This window comes from Jaculus jaculus, chromosome 2 (assembly GCF_020740685.1).
Source record: "Jaculus jaculus isolate mJacJac1 chromosome 2, mJacJac1.mat.Y.cur, whole genome shotgun sequence".
Taxonomy (NCBI): Eukaryota; Metazoa; Chordata; class Mammalia; order Rodentia; family Dipodidae; genus Jaculus; species Jaculus jaculus.
In genome coordinates, this window is record NC_059103.1 from 170,864,856 (window position 1) to 170,886,225 (window position 21,370).

Here is a 21,370-nt window from a genome sequence, read left to right on the forward strand (position 1 = left end):
TCAGCTGTCTACTAATGCCCTTCTGTTGATAAGAGAACTGTGGTCAGAGAGGGTGGAAGGGAGGTGGGAAAGGGTGGGACAAAGACCTGGTACTCAGTCAGCCCCTAAGGTGAATGTTTCAATAGTGTGTGATTGCTTTTAAAAAACAATTCACACAAAATAATTTATAAAAGTAAACTGTAGAATGGGTGTTTGTTTCAAATAAAAGACTAAGAACAGTAGATTTGTGACTAGCCCTAAAACCTATTCTCTGAGTAAATATTTTGTCACTCTAAATTGTTCTGACTTGAAATTTGGGCATTCTTGGACATTTGTCTCAGAGAAATGCAAATGTCCATATGTCACAGTCCGCAAACAGCTAGCTCTATTCATAACAACCCTAACCTGGAAAGAGCCAGACGTCCATCAACAAGCAAATGTTAAACTGTGGTATATGTTGTATGTACAATGTGGATACCATTCAACACTACAAGAAATTATTTACATAGGCAACAAAGTGGACGAATCTCTGGGGAATTGAAATAGCTAATTTCAGAAAATAACTTGCTTCTGTAGCTATAACGTTTAAAATGGCACAGTTTTAGAAAAAGAAATGGAAAATAAGGGCTAGAGAAATGGCTTAGTGGTTAAGGCTTTGTGCCTAAGGACCCAGGTTTGATTCTCTAGTACCCACATAAGCCAGATGTACAAGGGGGTGCAAGCATCTAGAATTCATCTGCAGTGGCTAGGGGCCCTGGCATACTCATTCTCTTTCTCTATCTACCTCTCTCTCTCTCTGTCAAATAAATAAAAATTAAAAAAAGAAATGGAAAATAGATAACAGAGTCCCAAGAGCATGGGAGGAAGTTTAATAAATTTTGTTTTGTTTTGTTTTGTTTTTTCCAGGTAGGTTTTCACTCTAGCTCAAGCTGACCTGGAACTCACTATGGAGTCTCAGGGTGGCCTCGAACTCATGGCAATCCTCCTACCTCTACCTCCCGAGTTCCAGCACTCAACACACCCAGCCTCAGCTCAATTCCTAACAATATTTTTATTGTATCCCAGAAAATATACGATGGTATCATTTGACCAAAATATGGGTTAGACATATCTCAAATATTGGTATATAAGCCTGAACTAGTAATGCACACCCAAAGTTCCAGCTATCTGAGGCTGAATTAGAGGCTACCCTGGGCAACCCAGCGAGACTGTCACCATGTGATAAAATTAGAAGCTAAGGGTACCAAGTGTATGGAATCTAAACAAGTCAATAGTTAAATGAAGGGAGGGGAGGAGGAAGACGGACAGATACTTTTTAGATACTTTCAATGCTTGCAAAGGTAAACTCCTTGCTTAGTTGGAGATAGAGAAGAAGGAAGGAAGAAATGAAGTAGGAGAGCATTCTTTTTGGAAGTAACTGGACTGTTAACAGATAATCGATACTAAGAAAAGACTCAGGGATCAAGCTTAGAAATGCTACACAAAATTAAAGTGCTTTCATTTTTTTTTTCCCTACAGAATTTCCTAAAGAACTGTTAACATCTCAATATCTACTATATAGAACGATGTATTTCCAAATTTCTGTGACCATGACTTTTGTTTCCTGGGAGTGTCACAGTATTTTATAACATACTGCTGATAACAGTAGTTATCAGAACTGGGGACAGCAGCTGGAGCACTGTACTCCGCCTGCAGCAACTTCCTTGCTGCAGAAACAAGAAGGGGAGGGAGGAGAGCCAAACAAACCTAACAAAAAATAATAGTAAGAAAGATATGGGAAAGATAGCTGCAAAAGTGCACTTGCTTGCAAAGCTTGACAGTCTGAGATCAATTCCCCAGCACCCACATAAGACAGAAGCATAAAGTGGTGCATGCATTTGAAGTTTGTTGGCAGTGCAAGAGGCCCTGATGTGCCCATACTCTCTCTCTCTCTGCTTGCAAACAAACAAACAAAGCTCACAGATTCAGCTACTCTGCCTTCCCAGTCCTGGGATTACAGGCCCAAGCTCACTACCACCTGGCTCTTTTAATGTAGGTGCTGGGGATCCGAACACCATTATTTCTGCTTGTACTCTACATTTCCCCAGCCCTCCTCCTTCCTTCCTTTGGTCATCTGTTTATTATTCATCACTTGCTGTATTACAGACACTGTAGCAAATATTAGGGATTAAGACTTTCAAGAAAAAATTTTTTTTGTTCATTTTTATTTATTTATTTGAGAGTGACAGAGAGAGAGAGGGAGAGACACAGACAGAGAGAGAATAAGCGCGCCAGGGCCTCCAGCCACTGCAAACGAACTCCAGATGTGTGCGCCCCCTTGTGCATCTGGCTAATGTGGGTCCTGGGGAATTGAGCCTCGAACCGGGGTCCTTAGGCTTCACAGGCAAGCGCTTAACCGCTAAGCCATCTCTCCAGCCCTCAACATATAAATTTTGAGAAGGACACAATTCATTCCACAATACTGTATGAGAAAAGAATTTGGTTTTGGTTCTTAATTTCTACAAGGAAGCCTCTAAATTTTTGGAATTCTTTGGGTGACATAAGTGTTTTTGCTATGAATGCTACATGAACTCTTTGGACCACATCTAATATATCCTTGTTGATGGTAAATGTTATCTACACAAGGAATACAGGAATGTGCCTATACTTTTCTCCTTTAAAATTATAAAATATGGGTTACGCAATCTGAAAACTTACTACCCAATTTTTATGTGTTTTTTTTTTGTTTGTTTGTTTGTTGGACAAGTTCTCACTGTAGCCTGGACAGACCTCACTATGTAGAGCCCAGACATGCCTTGAACTCATCCTATCTGGAACTACTGTTTTCAATGGAGTTTCTGTTTTCAATCACTAGCTCAAGATACTGCTCCTCAATGGTTGTCTCTGTTCTCCTCAGCACTAGGGTTATAGGTATGTAGGGGTCACACCTGGCTCTTTACATGGGTACTGGGGGTCAAAGTCAGGTCTTCATGCTTGTGTGTGGCAAAGTGTTCTTAGATGCTATACCATCAGCTCAATCCAATACTTGGAACCCTTATAACTGATTTTCCCTAGTTCTAACAACTGAACATAATCAATGAACTACAAACGGGTTGCTGTAACATAACAATCAAATACATAAAGCGAGATTATTTAATTTTAAATGTTAGAAAAATGACATTTGTATTTCAAAATTTGAGGTGTAAGATTTCTATAGCTCCTCTATGTAAGAAATCCTGGGACCTTCAAACATTCACATTTGTCAACATGAATACAGCATTCTGTGGCATAAAGTACTTTTCCTAAGTTAGCTTCTCATGTAACCCAGACTGTCCTTGCTTGAACTATGAGATTACCTTGAATTTCTGATCCTCTGCCTCCATCTTCCAGGTTTTGGGATTACAGACATGTGCTACCATACCTGGGACTTCATACAAGTTGGAGTACATTCCCAGCCCCTAAAATACTTAATTTTTAAATTTTTTTTTTTTTTTTTTTTTTTTTTTTGGTTTTCCAAGGTAGGGTCTCACTGTATCCCAGGCTGACAGGGTGGCCTCGAACTCACAGCAATCCTCCTACCTCTGCCTCCTGAGTGCTGGGATTAAAGGCGTGCGCCACCACGCCCGGCTTAAAAATATTTTTATTTATGTGTGTGTGTGCATGTGCGCATGCACAAACATGCATGTGCCAGAGTGTCTTGTTATGAATGAAGTCATACACTTTTGCTTTTTTTTTTTTTTTTGGTTTTTCGAGGTAGGGTCTCACTCTGGTCCAGGCTGACCTGGAATTAATTATGAAGTCTCAGGGTGGCCTCAAACTCACGGTGATCCTCCGACCTCTGCCTCCCTGAGTGCTGGGATTAAAGGCATGCCCCACCAAGCCCAGCTTGTGCCATTTTTTTGCATCTGGTTTTTATATGGATGCTGGGAAATGAACCCAGGCCATTAGGCTTTGCAAGCAAGCACCTTAACCACTGAGCAATCTCCTAAGTATCTTTTAAAAGGGTCATTTATGATAATAACCCACTCACCTTAAAGAGCCCTTAGCATTTTGTTCCTTATTTCAAAATAAAAACTGCCTAAATAGATGAGGAATTCAATCTTGCATATAACTCAATCATGTTCTCTCTACTATTTTACTGTTTTCTTTCCTAAATGCTCAGTGAATACAAAAAGATAATATAAAAATAAGCTAGGATTTCTGCTTTTATTACCTAATATGGTATATATCCAAAATGTTTTTTGAGTGAATAAGTTCTTTGGCATGTTAAGATTGTTCTTTTAAGTACTAGCAAATTCTTACTTTACTCAGAGAGATAAACAAATGAACTCAAAAATACCAAACATCACCTTACCCACAGTCCGGAGCTGGGCACCATCTACAATCAGGATCTGCAACAAGCCACCGCCTGAGCATAAATTCTTCGTATTTTTCCATCAAGACATCATCACTTAATATCAAGCGAATGTCATGGGGATTAAACCGTTCAGTGCATTCTGGACAACTGATATTAACTCTACTTTCAGAGATTTCAATCCTTAGGTATTGTCGCAGGCAATCCACACAAGATCTATGATGACAAGTCATTATATCAGGAAATCTGTCTTTAGAATGCCGCAGAAGGCACAAAGGGCACTCTATAAAGTCTCCAATTTGCTTGCTGATGGAAGTGAATCCATTGTCAGAAGAGGTATTTGTAGAGAAAACAGAGTTCTTATCAGTACACATTTCAGAATGTATGCTCTCAATACTCGCAATTCCGTCCACCCCGCCATTTAGCTCCCTTGATTTGCGTTTGGTGTCCTTCTTCCTCCGAAATAGGGAGCCTATTGAAATTCTTCTCTTCTTGGGTGCCTTTTTGACTGAAGGCAAGCTCACAGATGAAGCAGAAGACTGAAGATCTCTATCCGAACCCATTTGCTGATGTAAACTCATGTCTAAAATGTTCATTAGAAGTGAGTCAGGGTCGGTGTTTACACACAGCCCTTCATTATATTTAGAAATAAAACCTATTTCTTGTTCTTGCATTAAGTCATGATGTAAGAAAATCCTATTGGCTCCTTTAGAGAATATTCAAAAATGTCCACCTTGTTGTTGTAGGCTGTTGTCATAGATGGTCTAGAAAAAAAAAGAGAGCTCATTTTACTTATATTTGCATTTTTATAATCTTATAAACTCTCTATAAGATTGCCAACAGGTATTTTCTTCAAATAAATATTCTCATGTAGCCATTATTAAAAAAGAAAAATAAGGGCAAGCCGGGTGTGGTGGCACACGCCTTTAATCCCAGCACTTGGGAAGTAGAGGTAGGAGGATTGATGTCAGTTCAAGGGCACCCTGAGAGTACATAGTGAATTCCAGATCAGTCTTGGCTCGAGCAAAACCCTACCTAGAAAAACCAAAAACAACAACGAAAAGGGCAAAAGCATACAGGAAAATATAAAATGAATGCTAAAATCACAGTAAGAACTTTTAAATCTAAGATTCTTTACATCTGAGCTGCCCTGATCATTAGTAAGTGTGCACGCAAGTACGAAGGACTACTCCTCGTAGGGAGTCTGTGCCTGGGTCTGAAAACCGCATCAAAAGTCCAAGGGGGGGGGGGACTATTACTGTTGCTTGGCTGCATGGACATATTATACCAAACTGCCCTCTTGATACTTATATCTGTCTATTCCTATGTGTAATGCTCCTCACTTTGTGTAGAGAAGCTTCTCCTTTTAGATGGCAGTGATCACTGGGGTGACTCAAGACTCACCAAAGTACTAAAAAAGAGAGACAATGGAGTGTTCAGCACAGAGTGAGGCAACCTCTATAGATGAGGTCGCAGAAAGGGTGTAAAAGTCAAAGGAAGGGTAGGACTGCTCTGCAAAACTGTCTTCCAGACAGTATGCCCATGACATTCACGACCTCCTCACAGTGGCTGATGCTACTTATGCAAGGTCTTCATAATAGGAGGGGGAAAATGATGACATCCAAATAAAACAGAAACTACATAGAAAGAAGGGATTTAGTGCAGGGAATATAGGGAGCAGGAATAGGGTGCTAGGAGGGATTATGATCATGGTATAGTGTATATATGTACAGAGGTTATCAATAAGTTTTTTAAAAAGAATGTGCATATAATTCCATATATAAGGTTCAAGATAAAGAAACTAATAAATAATGTTAGGAGTCAGGCTTGTGGCTACATTTTGGGGTGGGCATGAAGGGAACTTTCTAAACATATATTGCAATTACACATGTGTACTTATTTTGTGACACAAATTGATGGGGTGATATAGTGGTAAGCTTTAGTAAATATGCCAGCATAGATTTATTCCTCTTTTACTGTGTCTTGTGTCTCAAAATGCTTTCTCTGGAGTTCAATATACATATCACAGAAAAGAATTAAACAGAAAATCTACCTGAAATCTTGTCCTAAGAATTTACCATTTACAATATTAAACCACTGTATCACCAGGAAAGCATCTCCAACAACACACATTCAGAAGTTCTGCAGCTACATAACTTGCTATCGAATTAGAACCATGTATGTCTGAACGGAGCTACTACAAATACTCAAGAAGCTGGAAGAACAAGGGCAAATTACTGGAACATATGGTTATCTAACCCAGGACACTTTTCTAAAATTACAAATGCATAAATATGCCTCATCAAAGAAAAATAACATACTAGGGATGGCTTAGTGGTTAAGGCGTTTGCTTTCAAAGCCAAAGGACCCAGGTTCAATTCCCCAGGACCATGTTAACCAGATGCACAATGGGTGCACGTGTCTGGAGTTCATTTGCAATGGCTGAAGGCCCTGGCATGCCCGTTCTTTCTCTCTCCCTCCCTCCTTTTTTCTCTGTTAAGTAAATAAATAAAACTATTTTAAAAATAAAAATAAAGTATTAAAATATAGTTGAAAGTGATGTCTCACATCTGTAATCCCAGTACTCAGGAGCCAGAGGCAGGAGGATAACCACAGTTCAAGGTCAATCTAGTATACAACAGTGAGTTCCAGGCCAGCCAGCAAGACTATAGTGACAGGCTGTCTTAGAAACAAAACACCCCCACAAAAGGATATTCTTCATTTTTTATGTCAATATGTTGGATTTTTTTTTTCTTGAGTAGCAAAAAAATATGGACTTCAATTTACTCGATTACTCAACAACTCACACATTTGTACTAAGGTACTATCCTCCTCTCTTGCTTTACCTGCTTACATTTTTTTTGCCCAGTTTTATACTGGAACATTACTATCCCCCATTGATTTTCGTTTATTTTGATCCCCTCCTTCTCTCTGTATCAGCTTGCAAATAAATCAGTAAAATATAAAAAAAGAAAACTGCTTAAAATGAATGCATGGACTGCCTTCAGAGAAACCCATGAAAGTATATATGAAACTATGAATATATGTCTATTTTAGTAGTAGACTACATGCATAGCTTTCAAGAGATCCCCCCAAGTCTAATGAAAGGTTAACTGCTACTCCTGCAATATCAGATATCTTCAAAATATCAGCAAAATTAACACCAGTTCCTATATATCTTTCCTGATCTAATCTGCATTACAAGGACAATATTGATATCTGTACCAATTATAAGACCTAAAGTTACCAATCTTTTCACAAGAATTAACTTTTGGGTTAAGAAACATAACATCCCTAAACATGCATGTTCACTTTGATATGTAAGAATAAATAAATATTAGATGAACAATGGCCTAAAGTAATCCTTCACATCTATTAAAAACAAAAATAAAGGTTAATAAATATTCTGTGTCAAAAAGTAGGTGATTATACATGTTTGTAAAGATATCATAGTGCTATTATGTCACCTTACTTAAATTGGCAGTCAACACTGAAAAATGTTTATTATTCCTTCTATAGTAAGGCAATTAACAGAATCTCTAAATAAAATATAACAGCCGGGAGTGATGGCACACACATCTAGTCCCAGCACTTGGGAGGCAGAGGTAGGAGGATCACCGTGAGTTCAAAGCCACCCTGTGACTACATAGTGAATTCCAGGTCAGCCTGGGTGCCAGAGTACCACCTAACCTCAAAAAACAAACAACAAAAAAAAGATAAATATAACAGACATAAAGAGATAAAAAAGCAAATGCTTACTGCAAAAGGCAGCAATGGTGCTGGAAACACAATCTAAATTCCAATTATTTTCGTATCTGCTTAGAAGCATGAACATTATTTAGACACAGACCTAAGGAAATCTGTGTACTATGGACCTCTACCAAGTTGATCATGGCCTTGGCTCAGTTACAACCTACCTGTACCATCTGTAAAGAGGGAAAACACTGGTGGCACAAAGAAGGACACTTCCCATTCCACAGGTAGAAAGGTATCACATGACTAATCCAGGCTACTTCCATGTGAGTCCATGGATATCTGGTCTTTCAAGGACAGGCCCCTAAACTGTTCTTTCAACTCCTCAAGTGCTCCCTAAGAGTAGTGGTTGACTCTAAGCAGACATTAAGAGAGCAGTCATAGGAGTAACAAGTTTGGATACTTGAGTCATCCACATGGCTCTTCATGTGAAAAGAAATTTTCATTGTGTTTCACCATGAAATTTTGGGGTGGTTTACTTCAAACACATTACCTATCTTACTATCTTAAAGTTGGGAAATAAAATAATAAGATTTAGAGTACATTGGGGGCAGGGGGATGAAGAGAGAAAGTTTTTTAAATGTTATGAAAAATATAGGGTAATGATAAAGCTTATTTTGAAATCAAACAGGTATTTTGGAGCCAGGATATCTTGAGTTCAAGTCTCGGAGACATACAGCAGTTAGCTGTATGACACTGAGTTGCAATTTCATCATCACTGAAATAGGGGCTGGAGAAATGGCTTAGCGGTTAAGCACTTGCCTGTGAAGCCTAAAGACACGGGTTTAAGGCTCAATTCCCCAGGACCCACATTAGCCAGATGCACAAGGGGGCGCACACATCTGGAGTTTGCAGTGGCTGGAGGCCCTGGCGCGCCCATTCTCTCTCTCTCTGCCTTTCTCTCTCTGTCTATCACTCTCAAATAGATAAGAAAATGAACAAACAAACAAAGTTGAAATAGAAACTCTTAAATAGGAATAATAGTAGGACTATGATCTGAATTATTATGGAAATGAAACAACACACACAACTCAGCGTAGGGTATGGCACACACTTGTCAGTTAATAAATATCATCTGTAACTACTATAAATATCTGAGAAGCAGCGATCCAGGCATGGTGGCACACACTTATAATACCAGCTACACATTGAGACCCTGTCCAAAAAAAAAAAAGAACACCCAACAGCTGGTGGCTGGTGATGCAGCTCAGTGGCAGAATGCTAACCTAGTCTGGATTCAATCTCCAGCACTACATAAAAAAGTGAAAGTAAAGAGTAAGATATCTGCCTTCATAATAGGAGGAAGAAAATGATGACACCAAAATAGACCAGGGACTAGCTGGAAAGAAGGAATTCAGTGAAAGGAGGAAAGAGGAAGATAGAGGAGGGGGACAAAGGAGAGTGGAGAGGGGATTATGATCATGGTATATTGTGTATATGTATGGAGACTGTCAAATAGTTTTAAAATGGCTGGGGAGATGGCTGAGTGGTTCAAGCACTTGCTTGCAAAGCCTGCTGGCCCAGACTTGTTTCTCCAGCACCACACAGAGCTAGCTGCACAAAGTGGCGAAAGCCTCTGGAGTTCCTCTGCAGTGATTACAGGCTCTAGCTCTCTGGTCACAGATAAATTAAAAAAAATTTTTTTTACCCCAAGGTAGGGTCTCCTTCTAGCCCAGGCTGACCTGGAACTCACTACGTAGTCTCAGGCTGGCCTTGAACTCAAAGCAATTCCTCCCACCTCAGCTTCCCAAGTGCTGGAATTAAAAGTGTGTGTGCTACCATGCCCAGCTTAAAAAGCATTTCTTTAAAAAAAAAAAAAAGTTTATTTTATTTATTAAAGGGAGAGAGAGAATGGGCATGCCAGGACCTCTAGCCACTGCAAATGAACTCCAGATGCATGTGCCCTCATGTGCAACTGGCTTACATGGGTTTTGGGCAATCAAACCCAGGTCCTTTTTTGCAGACAAGCGCCTTAACCACTAACCCACCTCTCCAGCCCTAAAAAAGTAATTTTTAAAAATGAAAACAACTATTTTCAGCTTATCTACTTCTTAGTAAGGAGGACATGGGTCTATCAACAGATCATCAGTGTAGAAATGCATGTTTCCAACAATCCATTTCAAATTTGAGAAGTACATGCTTATGGAGACCTAGATACACATTCTTAATATCTCTCCTTAAGACAGTTTTTTTTCTGCTCCCCGCCCCTTTTCTTCTTTTGAGGCATGGTCTCACACTATCCCAGGCTGACCAGGAACTCACTCTGTAGCCCCCAGCAAATAAAAAGCACAACTAGATAAGAATCATCTAAACAATCTAAATGTTTATCATCATGGTTTTCTCATTAAGGAAAAAATCAGTTTATGATTCTAAAACATACTACTAAATGAGTATTAGGTACTCAATTATTGACTCCTGGGAGCCATTAATCTAAAGACTAATTGAAAAAGCAAGCAGCAGAAGAGAGCACTGGTGTCTTAAGGAATGCACAAGCACATCTGCTCAGACACCCACTGTTCCTCTCAGAAGACTGCACCAATTTTATCTGACTGTACAACCTATCCTGCTGACAACAGTATTCCAATCTAATCTCTACAATTTGTAAAAACATAGAGTCTATAGTTAGTCAGCTCAGTATAGCAACACTAGCCATATAAGACTAATTAAAAGTAAATTTCAGGGCTGGAGGGATGGCTTAGCAGTTAAGGTGTTTCCTGTAAAGCCAAAGGACCCAGGTTCAATTCCCCAGAATCCATGTTAGCCAGATGCACAAGAAGGGGGTGCTAGCAACTGGAGTTCGTTTGCAGTGGCTGGAGGCCCTGGTGCTCCCACTCTCTACCGCTCTCTCCCTCCCTTTCTCTGTTAAATAAATAAAAATAAAATACTTTTTAAAAAACACGTAAATGTCAGTTCCTCAGTCACATCAGTCACATATCAAATGCTCTACAGCCATGTGTCGTTACTTGCCATTGTACTGAACACCACAGATCTAGAACATTTCCTGTATCACAGGAACTTCCTCTAGACAGCACTGGTCTAGAGTACATGATTTACCTATACAGCTCATGGGGCAGAGCTAGTCTCTGCATTTTCTCCATGATCTTATTTCTCGGACAAGGTCTTCTTTAAACACCTGATGTCTGAACTATTATATTTGCCTCTTTGTTCAGGTGTGCTTACAAATTTCCATTGCTTTTCCATGGAGAGTAAAAATTTTCAAATTTCAAATAGTATTCACAGTTCAACCTTAGTCCCTCATAGTTCTCCTATACAAAAACTCTGTATTTGTTAAATATCTCAACAAAACATACATAGGTTCACCTCCATGACTTTTACTGTAACTTTGTCTCTGCCTGAACCCTCTTTTCTATATTTTCTGCTATTCTAAAATCTTAGTCTTCTTTCAAGGCCCAACTCCTATCTTACCTCCATGAATAATTTTAGACCAGTAATTATAAATAGAACCAAAAACTGTTCCATTATTTTATAGAGAAATTTATAATTTTATAAATATTTTCACATGATTCTTTGCTAAGAGGTAGGAAAAAAAAGTTAAAGCAGAGTCAAGAAAATCAGGAGTATATATGGAGACAGACGTGGAGACTGAGGTAAGAGGGTCACTGCAAGTTCAAAGCCAGCATGGGGCTACAGTGTGAATTCCAGGTCAGCCTTGTAGAGGGAGACCCTGCCAAAATGAAACAAAACAGCAAAGTGACTTCAGTGGGGCGTGGTGGTACACACCTTTAATCTCAGCACTGTAAATTAGAGGCCAGCCTGGAACTACAGAGTAATTTCTAGGTCAGCCTGGGCTAGAGTGAGACACTACCTAAAAAGGGCATATGTACTGTTAAAAACAGGAATGTCAAGTGTCTCACTGAAAAACTGACATTTATATAAAGCTTGAAAGAGGTAAAACAGCCATGTGGAAAGAACACCCAGGTCAGAGGAACGATCACTGCAAAAGGCTGAAGGGAACAATATGCCTGGCATACTCAAGGAATAGCCAGGAGGCCAGAATGTGGCCACAGACTAGACTGTAAGGCAACCAGACTGTGCGGGGTTATAGGCCACTGTAAGGTCCCTTTTATTCTAAATGAGATGAAATCATTTAGAGGTTTTAAAACAGAGATGGTTTTAAATCTGAATAGTGTGTGAAACAATTATTCTGATGTTAGGAATATATGACTGACCAGAGTGGACAGTACTTTAAAGACTAGGAAAGATGACAATGCTTCAGCAGTTGATGTGATGAGGCTGTCCTAATAAGTGCTTTGAAGAGAGTGGTTAGGATGTCCTGATGGACTGTGGAGTCACAGGTTTTGGCATAATTAACCAGGGGGCTGAAATTACTATCAACTGAAACGGAGAAGCTGTGTAAAGAACAAGTTTTTAGGGAATGAGCCAATACCAGTTCGTTTTCAAACACTTGAATTTTAGATTCCTTTTACATATAGTTGGAGAACTCCAAATACTTACTTGACAAGCCTGGAGCTCAGGAAAGAGAAAAAATAAGTCTAGAAATGTAATTTAGGAGTTGTTGTAAGGATGGTGTATAAAATCATGAGCATGGATGAGATCACCAAGACTGTAAATATAGAAATGTAGGAAATGAGCCCTGGGCATTCCAATATTTAGAGGAAAAGCAAAGAGACAGAAAAGGTAATGAGGATCTTTTAAGAATTATACCTTAAGAAGGCAGAGCCTGTAGGTTTATCTCTGTCAGTGTTTTTTTGTTTGTTTTTTTTGTTTTTTACATTTCTTATCCACTCCCCAAGGACAATACAATCTTTAAAAAAATAAAGAAAATACAAGGGGAGTGAGAAGAAAGAAATGACAGGAGCAAACATAACAGAATGTGTCTTATAGGGTATAATCTATTTCTCAAACCTCTTCAACCTCCCCCTGACCCACTGTAGCTCAGGCTGACCTAGAATTCACTATGTAGTCTCAGGGTGGCCTCAAACTCACAGCAATCATCCTACCTCTGCCTCCCAAGTGCTGGGATTAAAGGCATGCACCACCATGCTGGCTCACCTTTTCTTGATTCTACATGTTACAAGAGTACCTTGTATTGGTTTATTCATTGTAACCGATTCCAAACTTGGGGGGGTGGATAGCACTGGAGTGGAAACAAGACACTCCACATGCAGTAATCTCATGAGGATTTCTTTCCTTTGTTTTTATACTAAGCCTTGTTATGACAAGCTATTACTAACAAAAGATCTTTTATTATTATATGAGTTTTGTTTGAGTACTTCAAAATTTCAAATGCATAGTTAACTTATATTAATCCAATGATATAGAGAATAGCACATTCTCCCTCTTTTTACAGACCAGGAGAGGGAGGTACAAAGTTATCTGAAGGGAGCTGTAAAACTGAGAGCAGAAGCTAGATTCTTTGACTTTTAATTCAACTCAGTAATTCCAACATAATTGAATATGCAATTCTTTCTTTGGTTTTAAAAGAAAGCTCAGTTGGGAAAAGCCTAACAAAAAGATAATAATAAGGGCTGGAGAGATGGCTTAGCAGTTAAGCGCTCGCCTGTGAAGCCTATGGACCCCGGTTCGAGGCTCGGTTCCCCAGGTCCCACGTTAGCCAGATGCACAAGGGGGCGCACGTGTCTGGAGTTCGTTTGCAGAGGCTGGAAGCCCTGGCGCGCCCATTCTCTCTCTCTCCCTCTATCTGTCTTTCTCTCTGTGTCTGTCGCTCTCAAATAAATAAATTAAAAAAAATTTAAAAAAAAAGATAATAATAATAAAAAAGACAAAAGATTTTCTGTGGAAAGGAACATGTCATACAAGATATCCCTAGAGATATATGCCTCATATGACAAAAGGCTACAATGTCACTCTATTCATGTTGAGAAATGTTTTGGGTATTTGGCTTGATAATATGTATTATGAAAATTAATTTCACCTATTTCTTTCTTAATATGACACTGGAAAGCCTTAAATTACATTTGTGTTTCACATTATATTCCTATGGAATGAACAGCACTGCTGAAGAGAAAGTTATAAAACAAGTGGCACACATTGCAGACTTTCTTCAGTTAGCTAATACTTACTTGCCACCTAAAGTGATTTTGTTGTGTAGAATGTCTGATTTAATGCTAAGACCTTAAGAGTAAACAGAGAATGGCCCTCACCACCACAAAGTTTGAATTATCTCCTACACTATCTCATTTGTGATCATGCACAATAATTTATCCTTTAAAGGGTAAATGATAATACTTGATTTTGAAATTACCAATAGCCAGTCATGGAGACACATGGTAAGAAGATCTCTAGTTCCAGGCCAACCTGGGCTACAAAGTGAGTTCCAGGTTTGCCCAAGCTAGAGTGAGACCCTGGCTTGGGAAAACAAAAACAAATGACCAAATATAAATACATAATTTAATACTAATGGCCATTTGTTTTGTGATAGTATATAAGTATATTTTTTATTTATCTGAGAGAGAGAGAGAAAGAATATTGGCATGCCTGAACTCCAGACACATGTGCCAATTTCAGCATCTGACTTTACATGGGCACTGGGGAATGGAACCTAGGCTTTGCAAGCAAGTACCTTCAACTGCTGAGCCATCTCTCCAACCCTGTGATAGTGTTTTTAATTATGTTATACTTATCCAGAAGCCTAATACTCTCAGAAATCACTATTAATTATGGAAAATTACCACTTGCCTGGTTTTTTGCTCCTGGCAGCTCACTTCTACCTATTCACATGACAACAGGGCTATTTTTATTCCTAGGGGTCTTCAGAATGGGAGAATGGGGCAGAATAAAAGCATGTTAATGGTACACAACTTTAAGAAGACAGACAGCTCAGCTTTCTGGACAGTTATGAAGTTTCTTTTGGGCTTAAATAAACAGGTCATTGCTGAGCAAGATTTTACTTCATAATCCAATACACAAACTTATTTGTGAGCTAAAATTCATCATTTCATCATTTCTCTCCTATGATGGCATCCACATAACAAAACCTTCCCAAGGGAACATGTGTGTGTGTGTGTGTGTATGTATACATATATAAAATTTGTTTTGCTTTGCTTTTGAAACAGGGTCTCACTCTAGTCCACGCTGGCTATCTCCACACCTTGCTTCCCAATGGAACTTCTTAAGTATTTTTATTTACTTGAGAGAGAGAGAGAGAGAGAGAGAGACAAAGAGGCAGGGAGAGAGTATGGGTGTGCCAGGACCTTCTGCCAATGCAAACAAACTCCAGATGCATATGCCACTTTGTGCATCTGGCTTTAAGTGGGTACTGGGGAATCAAAACTGGGCCATCAGCTTTGTAAGCAAGTGCCCGTAATTACTGAACCATCTCCCCAGCCCTGCAACAGAACTTCTAAAAAAAAAAATTAACTATTTTACTCTAGTAAATAACTTTCAAGGTAAAAATACTAGCTGGGTGTGACAGAACTCCAGTAACAGCACTAGGGAGGTAGGGAAGAAGAGCATGGACCTACAAAAGATCTTGTCTCAAAAATCTAAGGGGAAAAAAAATACTAGCTAACACCAATAAAGCAAAACATATAATAGTTTTAAAGCTAAATGACATAGTTTCCAAAACAATACAAACAATTCTCCATGTGCTACTGAGAGCAAATGAAAAACAATACAACAAAGAATAATTTTAAACTCACCTGTATCAAAATGCACTATTTTCCCCTTGCAAGTATCACTGATACATGACAGACAGAAAAAAAGATTCAGTTCTCAAATATAAACACCGACAGTGATCCCACTGACTTTTATGGTTAAAGTCACCACCATCTGAAACACGTGTGTTTAGCAATGAATATTATCCTTCAGCCTTTAGCTGTGCAGGTGTGCACTCATATGTTGTTTCAACATTATGAATTTTCTGTCAGCTAACATCGAACTGATTCCTGAAAGGAAAATCACTTAAAAAATAAAAAGCAAAAAAATATTCCTGGTTGGAGAAGGGGAAAAGCTGTGTAAGTATGGAAAATTTCATCACTCTCCATAAGCGATCAGATTAGCATTTAGCTAAATAGGAGTAAAGCTAGTCTGTTAGGCAGAGTTCTACCTATATGATCTTGGGCTCTTACAGTTATTAAGCTACTACTTTGTTATGAAGAGCAAACTTGGAAAATATAATGTAATATGCAATCAAATATAAATTTAGGAATTCAGTTTTACTTTGACCCAATTTGGCCTAATTTTTATCTGGGCCTTAACAATAAAAACTGATGAATGAGCAAGCATCAGCTTAGTCAGTAAGACTTACTGCCCTGCATTTTATAGCTAACTGTTACCTATTAGTATCAGAAAAACAAATACCAGTTCACCACAATTTTCTACATTACCTGAGTACATAAGATGTAAAGGAGCAATTCTGACGTAAATGTAGCCAAACTTATCACCAGCTTACTCTGTGCCAAGTATTTGACTAGAGACTTTTACGTGTTATCACAAATATTTTGCCTTCTTGAAAATTTCAGGAAATTGCATTCTCAATCCTCAGTGCCCTCCAGATTAAAATACTCTCGAGGTGGGATCTGGCTATATTGTCAAGGGTAGCCTCTAACTTACAAAGTCTCACCTCAACCTCTATAGTAGTTGGGTCTACAGGCAAGCATCAACACACCCAGAAAACAAAAGCATATGCTAAGAGTCTAAGTATATGTGTATGAGGGAAGGATTGACAAAGAATTTCTTGGATGAATCTAAGTATTTAGGAAAAATCTCCACTTGTCATAATATACAAGATCTTTTCAAGTGTTAAAAAAGGTTTATCTTATACAAAAAAAAAAAAAAAGGCTAAGGATAGAGCTCAGTGATAAGCACTTGTCCAGCACAGCATGTGTAAGGCCCTGAGTTCAACCCCCAGTACTACCCTGCTCCTAAAAAAAGCCTAAATAATCTATATTTAATTCCATCTAAAACCATAACAAAAAATATATGTGTGTGTGTATATATATATATGTATATACATATATATATATATATACACACACATATATACACTTCTATATGATCCCACTAAGAAAGATGATCCTCCCAGTGCATTATATCCACAACTGCAAAATTATTTTCTTTATGACTTTACTTATGTTCAAATATAGCAAGTTCATTTACTTTCCACTAAGGTGTTGGATGTATTTTTAAAAGCATTTAGATAGAAAAATAATGTGATGGTGTCATTTAGTCAGATAAAAGTCATCAAAAATTCAACAAATCATCGCAAATATTTTAAAATAAATGCTAACATTAGCTGGATGACAGTAAGATGAACAATTCTTTATATTAACCTAATGATAAACTGAGGTATCTCCCAAATGAGATGCTTCAAGCAGTTACTATGTGGATTGTAAGAAATAGGTTATGTTTCAATTAAGCTACAGTCTGAAAAAAAACAAAAGTCTTCCTGCAGCCCTCCAGAAAGAACCCTGATACATTGAAAACACACACTCACATTAGTTGCCAAACATAATTTTTTTCTCAGAAAGACACCTTGCAATGACATTATAATATTTTCCTTGGTCACATGAAGCTATTACATTGTATACTGTAATTTTTTAAACAGCATTAGGAAGCATAATATTAACAAAAGGAGGGGTGTGTTTTGTTCTGCATGGTTTGGCTCAGTAAGTTCCAAGACTGAATTCTCAATCCTCACCCTTGAAACTGCATGTGGCCAGGAAAGAACATTTCAAAATAAGGTCATCGCCATTTTCTAAATATTTACATTTTAATTCAATTCAGACAGCTCAGTGTTAAAGCTTAAGGAGACAAATATGGTAATGACTTGAATTATAAACAGAGGTGGTACACTGTGCACTGGACCGGTTGATGGCAAAACTGAAAATAAAACTTAAAAGCATACAGCGTTCATACAACGAAACGGGTCAATGAATCTAGGTTAAAATAAGAAACACACACACACACACACAACTAAACTAAAAGACAACCATGTTCTTAGCAGGAGGGGAAAAAAAAGTAGAATGGAAAAGAAAAATTACAAACTGTTTCCTAACACTTCAAAAGTAGCCTTTCTGGTCAACACCTAGGTTTGAAAAACTGCAGCGGCAACATTTTGAGCAGTGTATGTTAAGCGAAGGAAAGCATCGTTCGTGTATTTCTACCTCTAAGGGGCTACCGAGCAGAACCCAAACCTGTCCCTGCCATAAACAGCCTGGTTCCATTCTCTTCTCTCCTATTCGCTGCCCTTGTCTCGGGGTTAATGAACCCTGAACTACTAGTACTTTTTTCCCACTAATGGAAATCGGGGGTGGGGTGAAGTGGAGAAAAAGAGCAACCGGAGAGTGGAACCGACATCACAAGGAAAAAACCGAAAAGGAATGGTAATGGTACGACTAGCTGGGGCGGAGGTGAAGGGCTGGGAACACCCTGTTTAGCATGGGAGAGACGATCGCGGAAGACCCCCCCACCCCGCCCGTTAACACATTCTTCACCCCCAAACTACACCATTTTTTTTTTGTTTTTTGTTTTGGTTTGTTTTCCTGCGAGTGCGGACGATTTTCATTGTGCAAGGCGGTGGTCATTGTAGCCGATCAACCTCTCGGTGCACGGCTCCCCTTCTTACCCCAGAGCCTCGGTGCAGCGAGGCCCGGAAACCGTCCCGTTAGGGCCGATTTCACCCGTCAGGAATGCGCTCCGCCCCCGCCGCCTCCCCGCCGCAGCCGCCCTCGGGTCTCGGCCGCGTCGCTGGCCGAGGGCGGGGGAGGGAAGCTCCGGCGTCAGAGCCAACACGGTCGGGGCCGGGAACCGGGCTCTCGGTGGAGGGGTGGATCCCGCGTCCCCGCTTCGGTCCTCACAGGCCGGCGGAGAGCCGGGATCGGAAGCCGGCAGGGCACGGCGGAGATGGGGACCGAGCCCGAGGCCTTGAATTTTCTTTTCTTTTTTTTTTTTTCCTCCCAGTCCGGCCGCCGCCGGGCAGCGACGGGGCGCTTCTGCCGCGGGATTTCCAAATGCCTTGCCGCCGCGGCGGGGAGGCGCGTGAGAGAGTCAGCGCCCCGGGATCGGAGCTCGTCGACGGCTCGGAAACGGGAGCCGCCGCCCCTGTCCGGCTCGTAGGGCGCAGCCTTCCTCCCGGGATACCTACCCCGGCGTACCTTCACCTCCTCGGCACCGCGTCGACGCGGGGCGGCGGCCGGGCGAGCGGGCCCATCCCCAAGTCGGAGGGAGGAAGCAGTTCACGCCGCGGAACCTCTCGGTGAGGGCGACGGCAGCGGACGGAACCGGTCCCCGACGCTCGCTTTCCCCCCACGAACTCCTCCGCGGTTCTGGCAGGAGCGCCGCTCACGGGAACACAGCGCCGCAACTGCCATGGCCCCCCCCCTCACCCACACCCCCACACCCACACACTCACGCACACACACACGCATACACACACACACACACACTATCCCCGCCTCCACCTCCTTCCTCCGCCCCTAGGCCACGCCCATAGGGCGGGCACGCCCACCGCGCGGCCACGCCCACCGCGCGCCTGCGTCACGGCGTCACGCCCACAGGGCCGCCGGGAAGCGCTCGTCAGCTCGGGCGGTGCGCGATCGCTCGCTGCTGTTCCTTTACACCTTCGGGTGGGGCTCCGAGCACCCCCACCGCCTGGATCTCCGCGCGGGATAGTGGCGACCTGGTACCTTTGCCACTCCGCGGGGCTTTCGCCTGCAGCGGGCGGTGCGTGCAGAGCCGGGGAGCGTCTCCTCCCGGGGCAGGTGGGGCCCGCTGGCCTGCAGGAAAGACCCTGGGCCTTTCTTCACTCCTTTGTGCTCTCTCACCGTTCACCTACTTGATTGGCAGCCGTCGGAGAGAGCTGAGCTGCTGGGGTGTTGCAGGGAGTTCCTGCTGCTCTGAACGCGCACGCTGAAATTACTTCCATCCAGCCCAGGGTGTCCCGCCCTCTTCTATCTTGTAAGCCAAGTTGTAGCCCCCTTGCATTTTTCAACCTGAGCAAGACTTGAGAGAAATTCTTCCTGGCTGAATAAACACACGCTTTCATGTCCTAATCCATTTAGCCCCGGTTTATCTCTCTTCCAGATTTAGATCATTTCCTTGCAATAGTGGGGAAAAAAAAAAAAAGCCCAAGTATGAAAGATGCTGGACAAAATGTCCATCTGCCATCTGTTATCATCTAAATATATCACCCTTTCAGACCTTATTTTAGTATGTCTAATTTAAATTAGGAACAAACCAAGGAGCCTTAACTTGTCAGTTTGTACTTGGTATCTTTGGTAACTCAGTAAATGTTTTCCAATTAGAAACAAGCTAGGCAGTTCAGGACTGGGTATCTTCGACCACACATCTTAAAGAAGTAATTCTGGTTGTTTGGTTTCATTGACTGGAAGTTTGAGAGTTGTTACATGTACATTTAAATGCTACCTGAAGGCTGTCTGTAATGTAATCTATAGGACGCTTTAAGCCTATTATCAGTATAAGAATAATAAGTTAAATAGATCTATGAAACACTCATAGGTCATCCTAGAAAACAAATTCAAGGGCTGAGGAAATGGCTCAGTGGATAAAGATAAAGTGTATGCTGCACAGCTCGAAGTTTCTGAGTGCAGATTCCAGCCCCATGTTAAAAAAAAACAAACAAAAAACAGAAACTGGGCTGGAGAGATGGCTTAGTGGTTAAGGCTCTTGCCTGTGAAATTTACGGACCCAAGTTTGACTCCTCAGGACCCACGTAAGCCAGATGCACAAAATGATGCATGCACACAAGGTTACACATGGACACAAGGTGGTTCAGGCATCTGGAGTTCAATTGATGTGGCTAGAGGCTCTGTGTGCCAATTCATTCTCTCACTCACTCATTAAAAAAAAAAAAAAAAGAAAGAAAGAAACTGTGGAAGGCTTCTATAATCCCATCATGCCTGGGGCACTTTTCCAGAAACAGCAATGAACAACAATGAGAAACTGCCTCAAAATGGGGTAGAAGGTAAGGACTGACCCAAAAAGTTGACCTCTGGCCTCCATATGCACATGGTCTGGACACACACAATTAAAAAAAAAAAAGGCTGGACAGATGACTTAGCAGTTAAGGCACTTGCCTGCAAAGCCTAAGGACCCAGATTTGATTCCCCAGTACCCACGTGGTACCTGCATCTGGAGTTCATTTGCACCACAATCCTGCCTCTGCCTCTTGAGTGCTGGGATTAAAGGTATGAGCCACCATGCCCAGTGCAATAAATAATTTTTAAAAAAAAATTTAAACCTATTTACAAACAAAGAACTGGAAAGATGGCTCAGTGGTTGAAGGTGCTTGCTAGCAAAGTCTGATGGCCCAGGTTCAATTCCCCAGTATCCACATAAAGA

General features: G+C 40.7%; 1 protein-coding gene across 3 annotated transcripts in view; it reads right to left on the bottom strand.

Annotated features, from left to right (window-relative positions):
* Rnf19a (ring finger protein 19A, RBR E3 ubiquitin protein ligase) overlaps positions 1–19,376 on the bottom strand; it is a 43,668-nt gene extending 24,292 nt beyond the window's left edge. The window contains exons 1-2 of one of the 3 annotated variants that reach the window (XM_045143138.1): positions 19,165–19,376; positions 4,313–5,076 (exon numbers count right to left, since the gene is read on the bottom strand). In XM_045143138.1, the coding sequence (XP_044999073.1) occupies positions 4,313–4,986 (674 nt within the window). In that variant the 5' untranslated portion in view covers positions 4,987–5,076; positions 19,165–19,376. Of the gene's footprint in view, positions 1–4,312; positions 5,077–18,635; positions 18,745–19,154 lie in introns of those variants that run through there. The other 2 variants (XM_045143137.1, XM_045143139.1) reach the window with 2 other exon arrangements.
* Between the last annotated feature and the right edge of the window lie 1,994 nt (positions 19,377–21,370).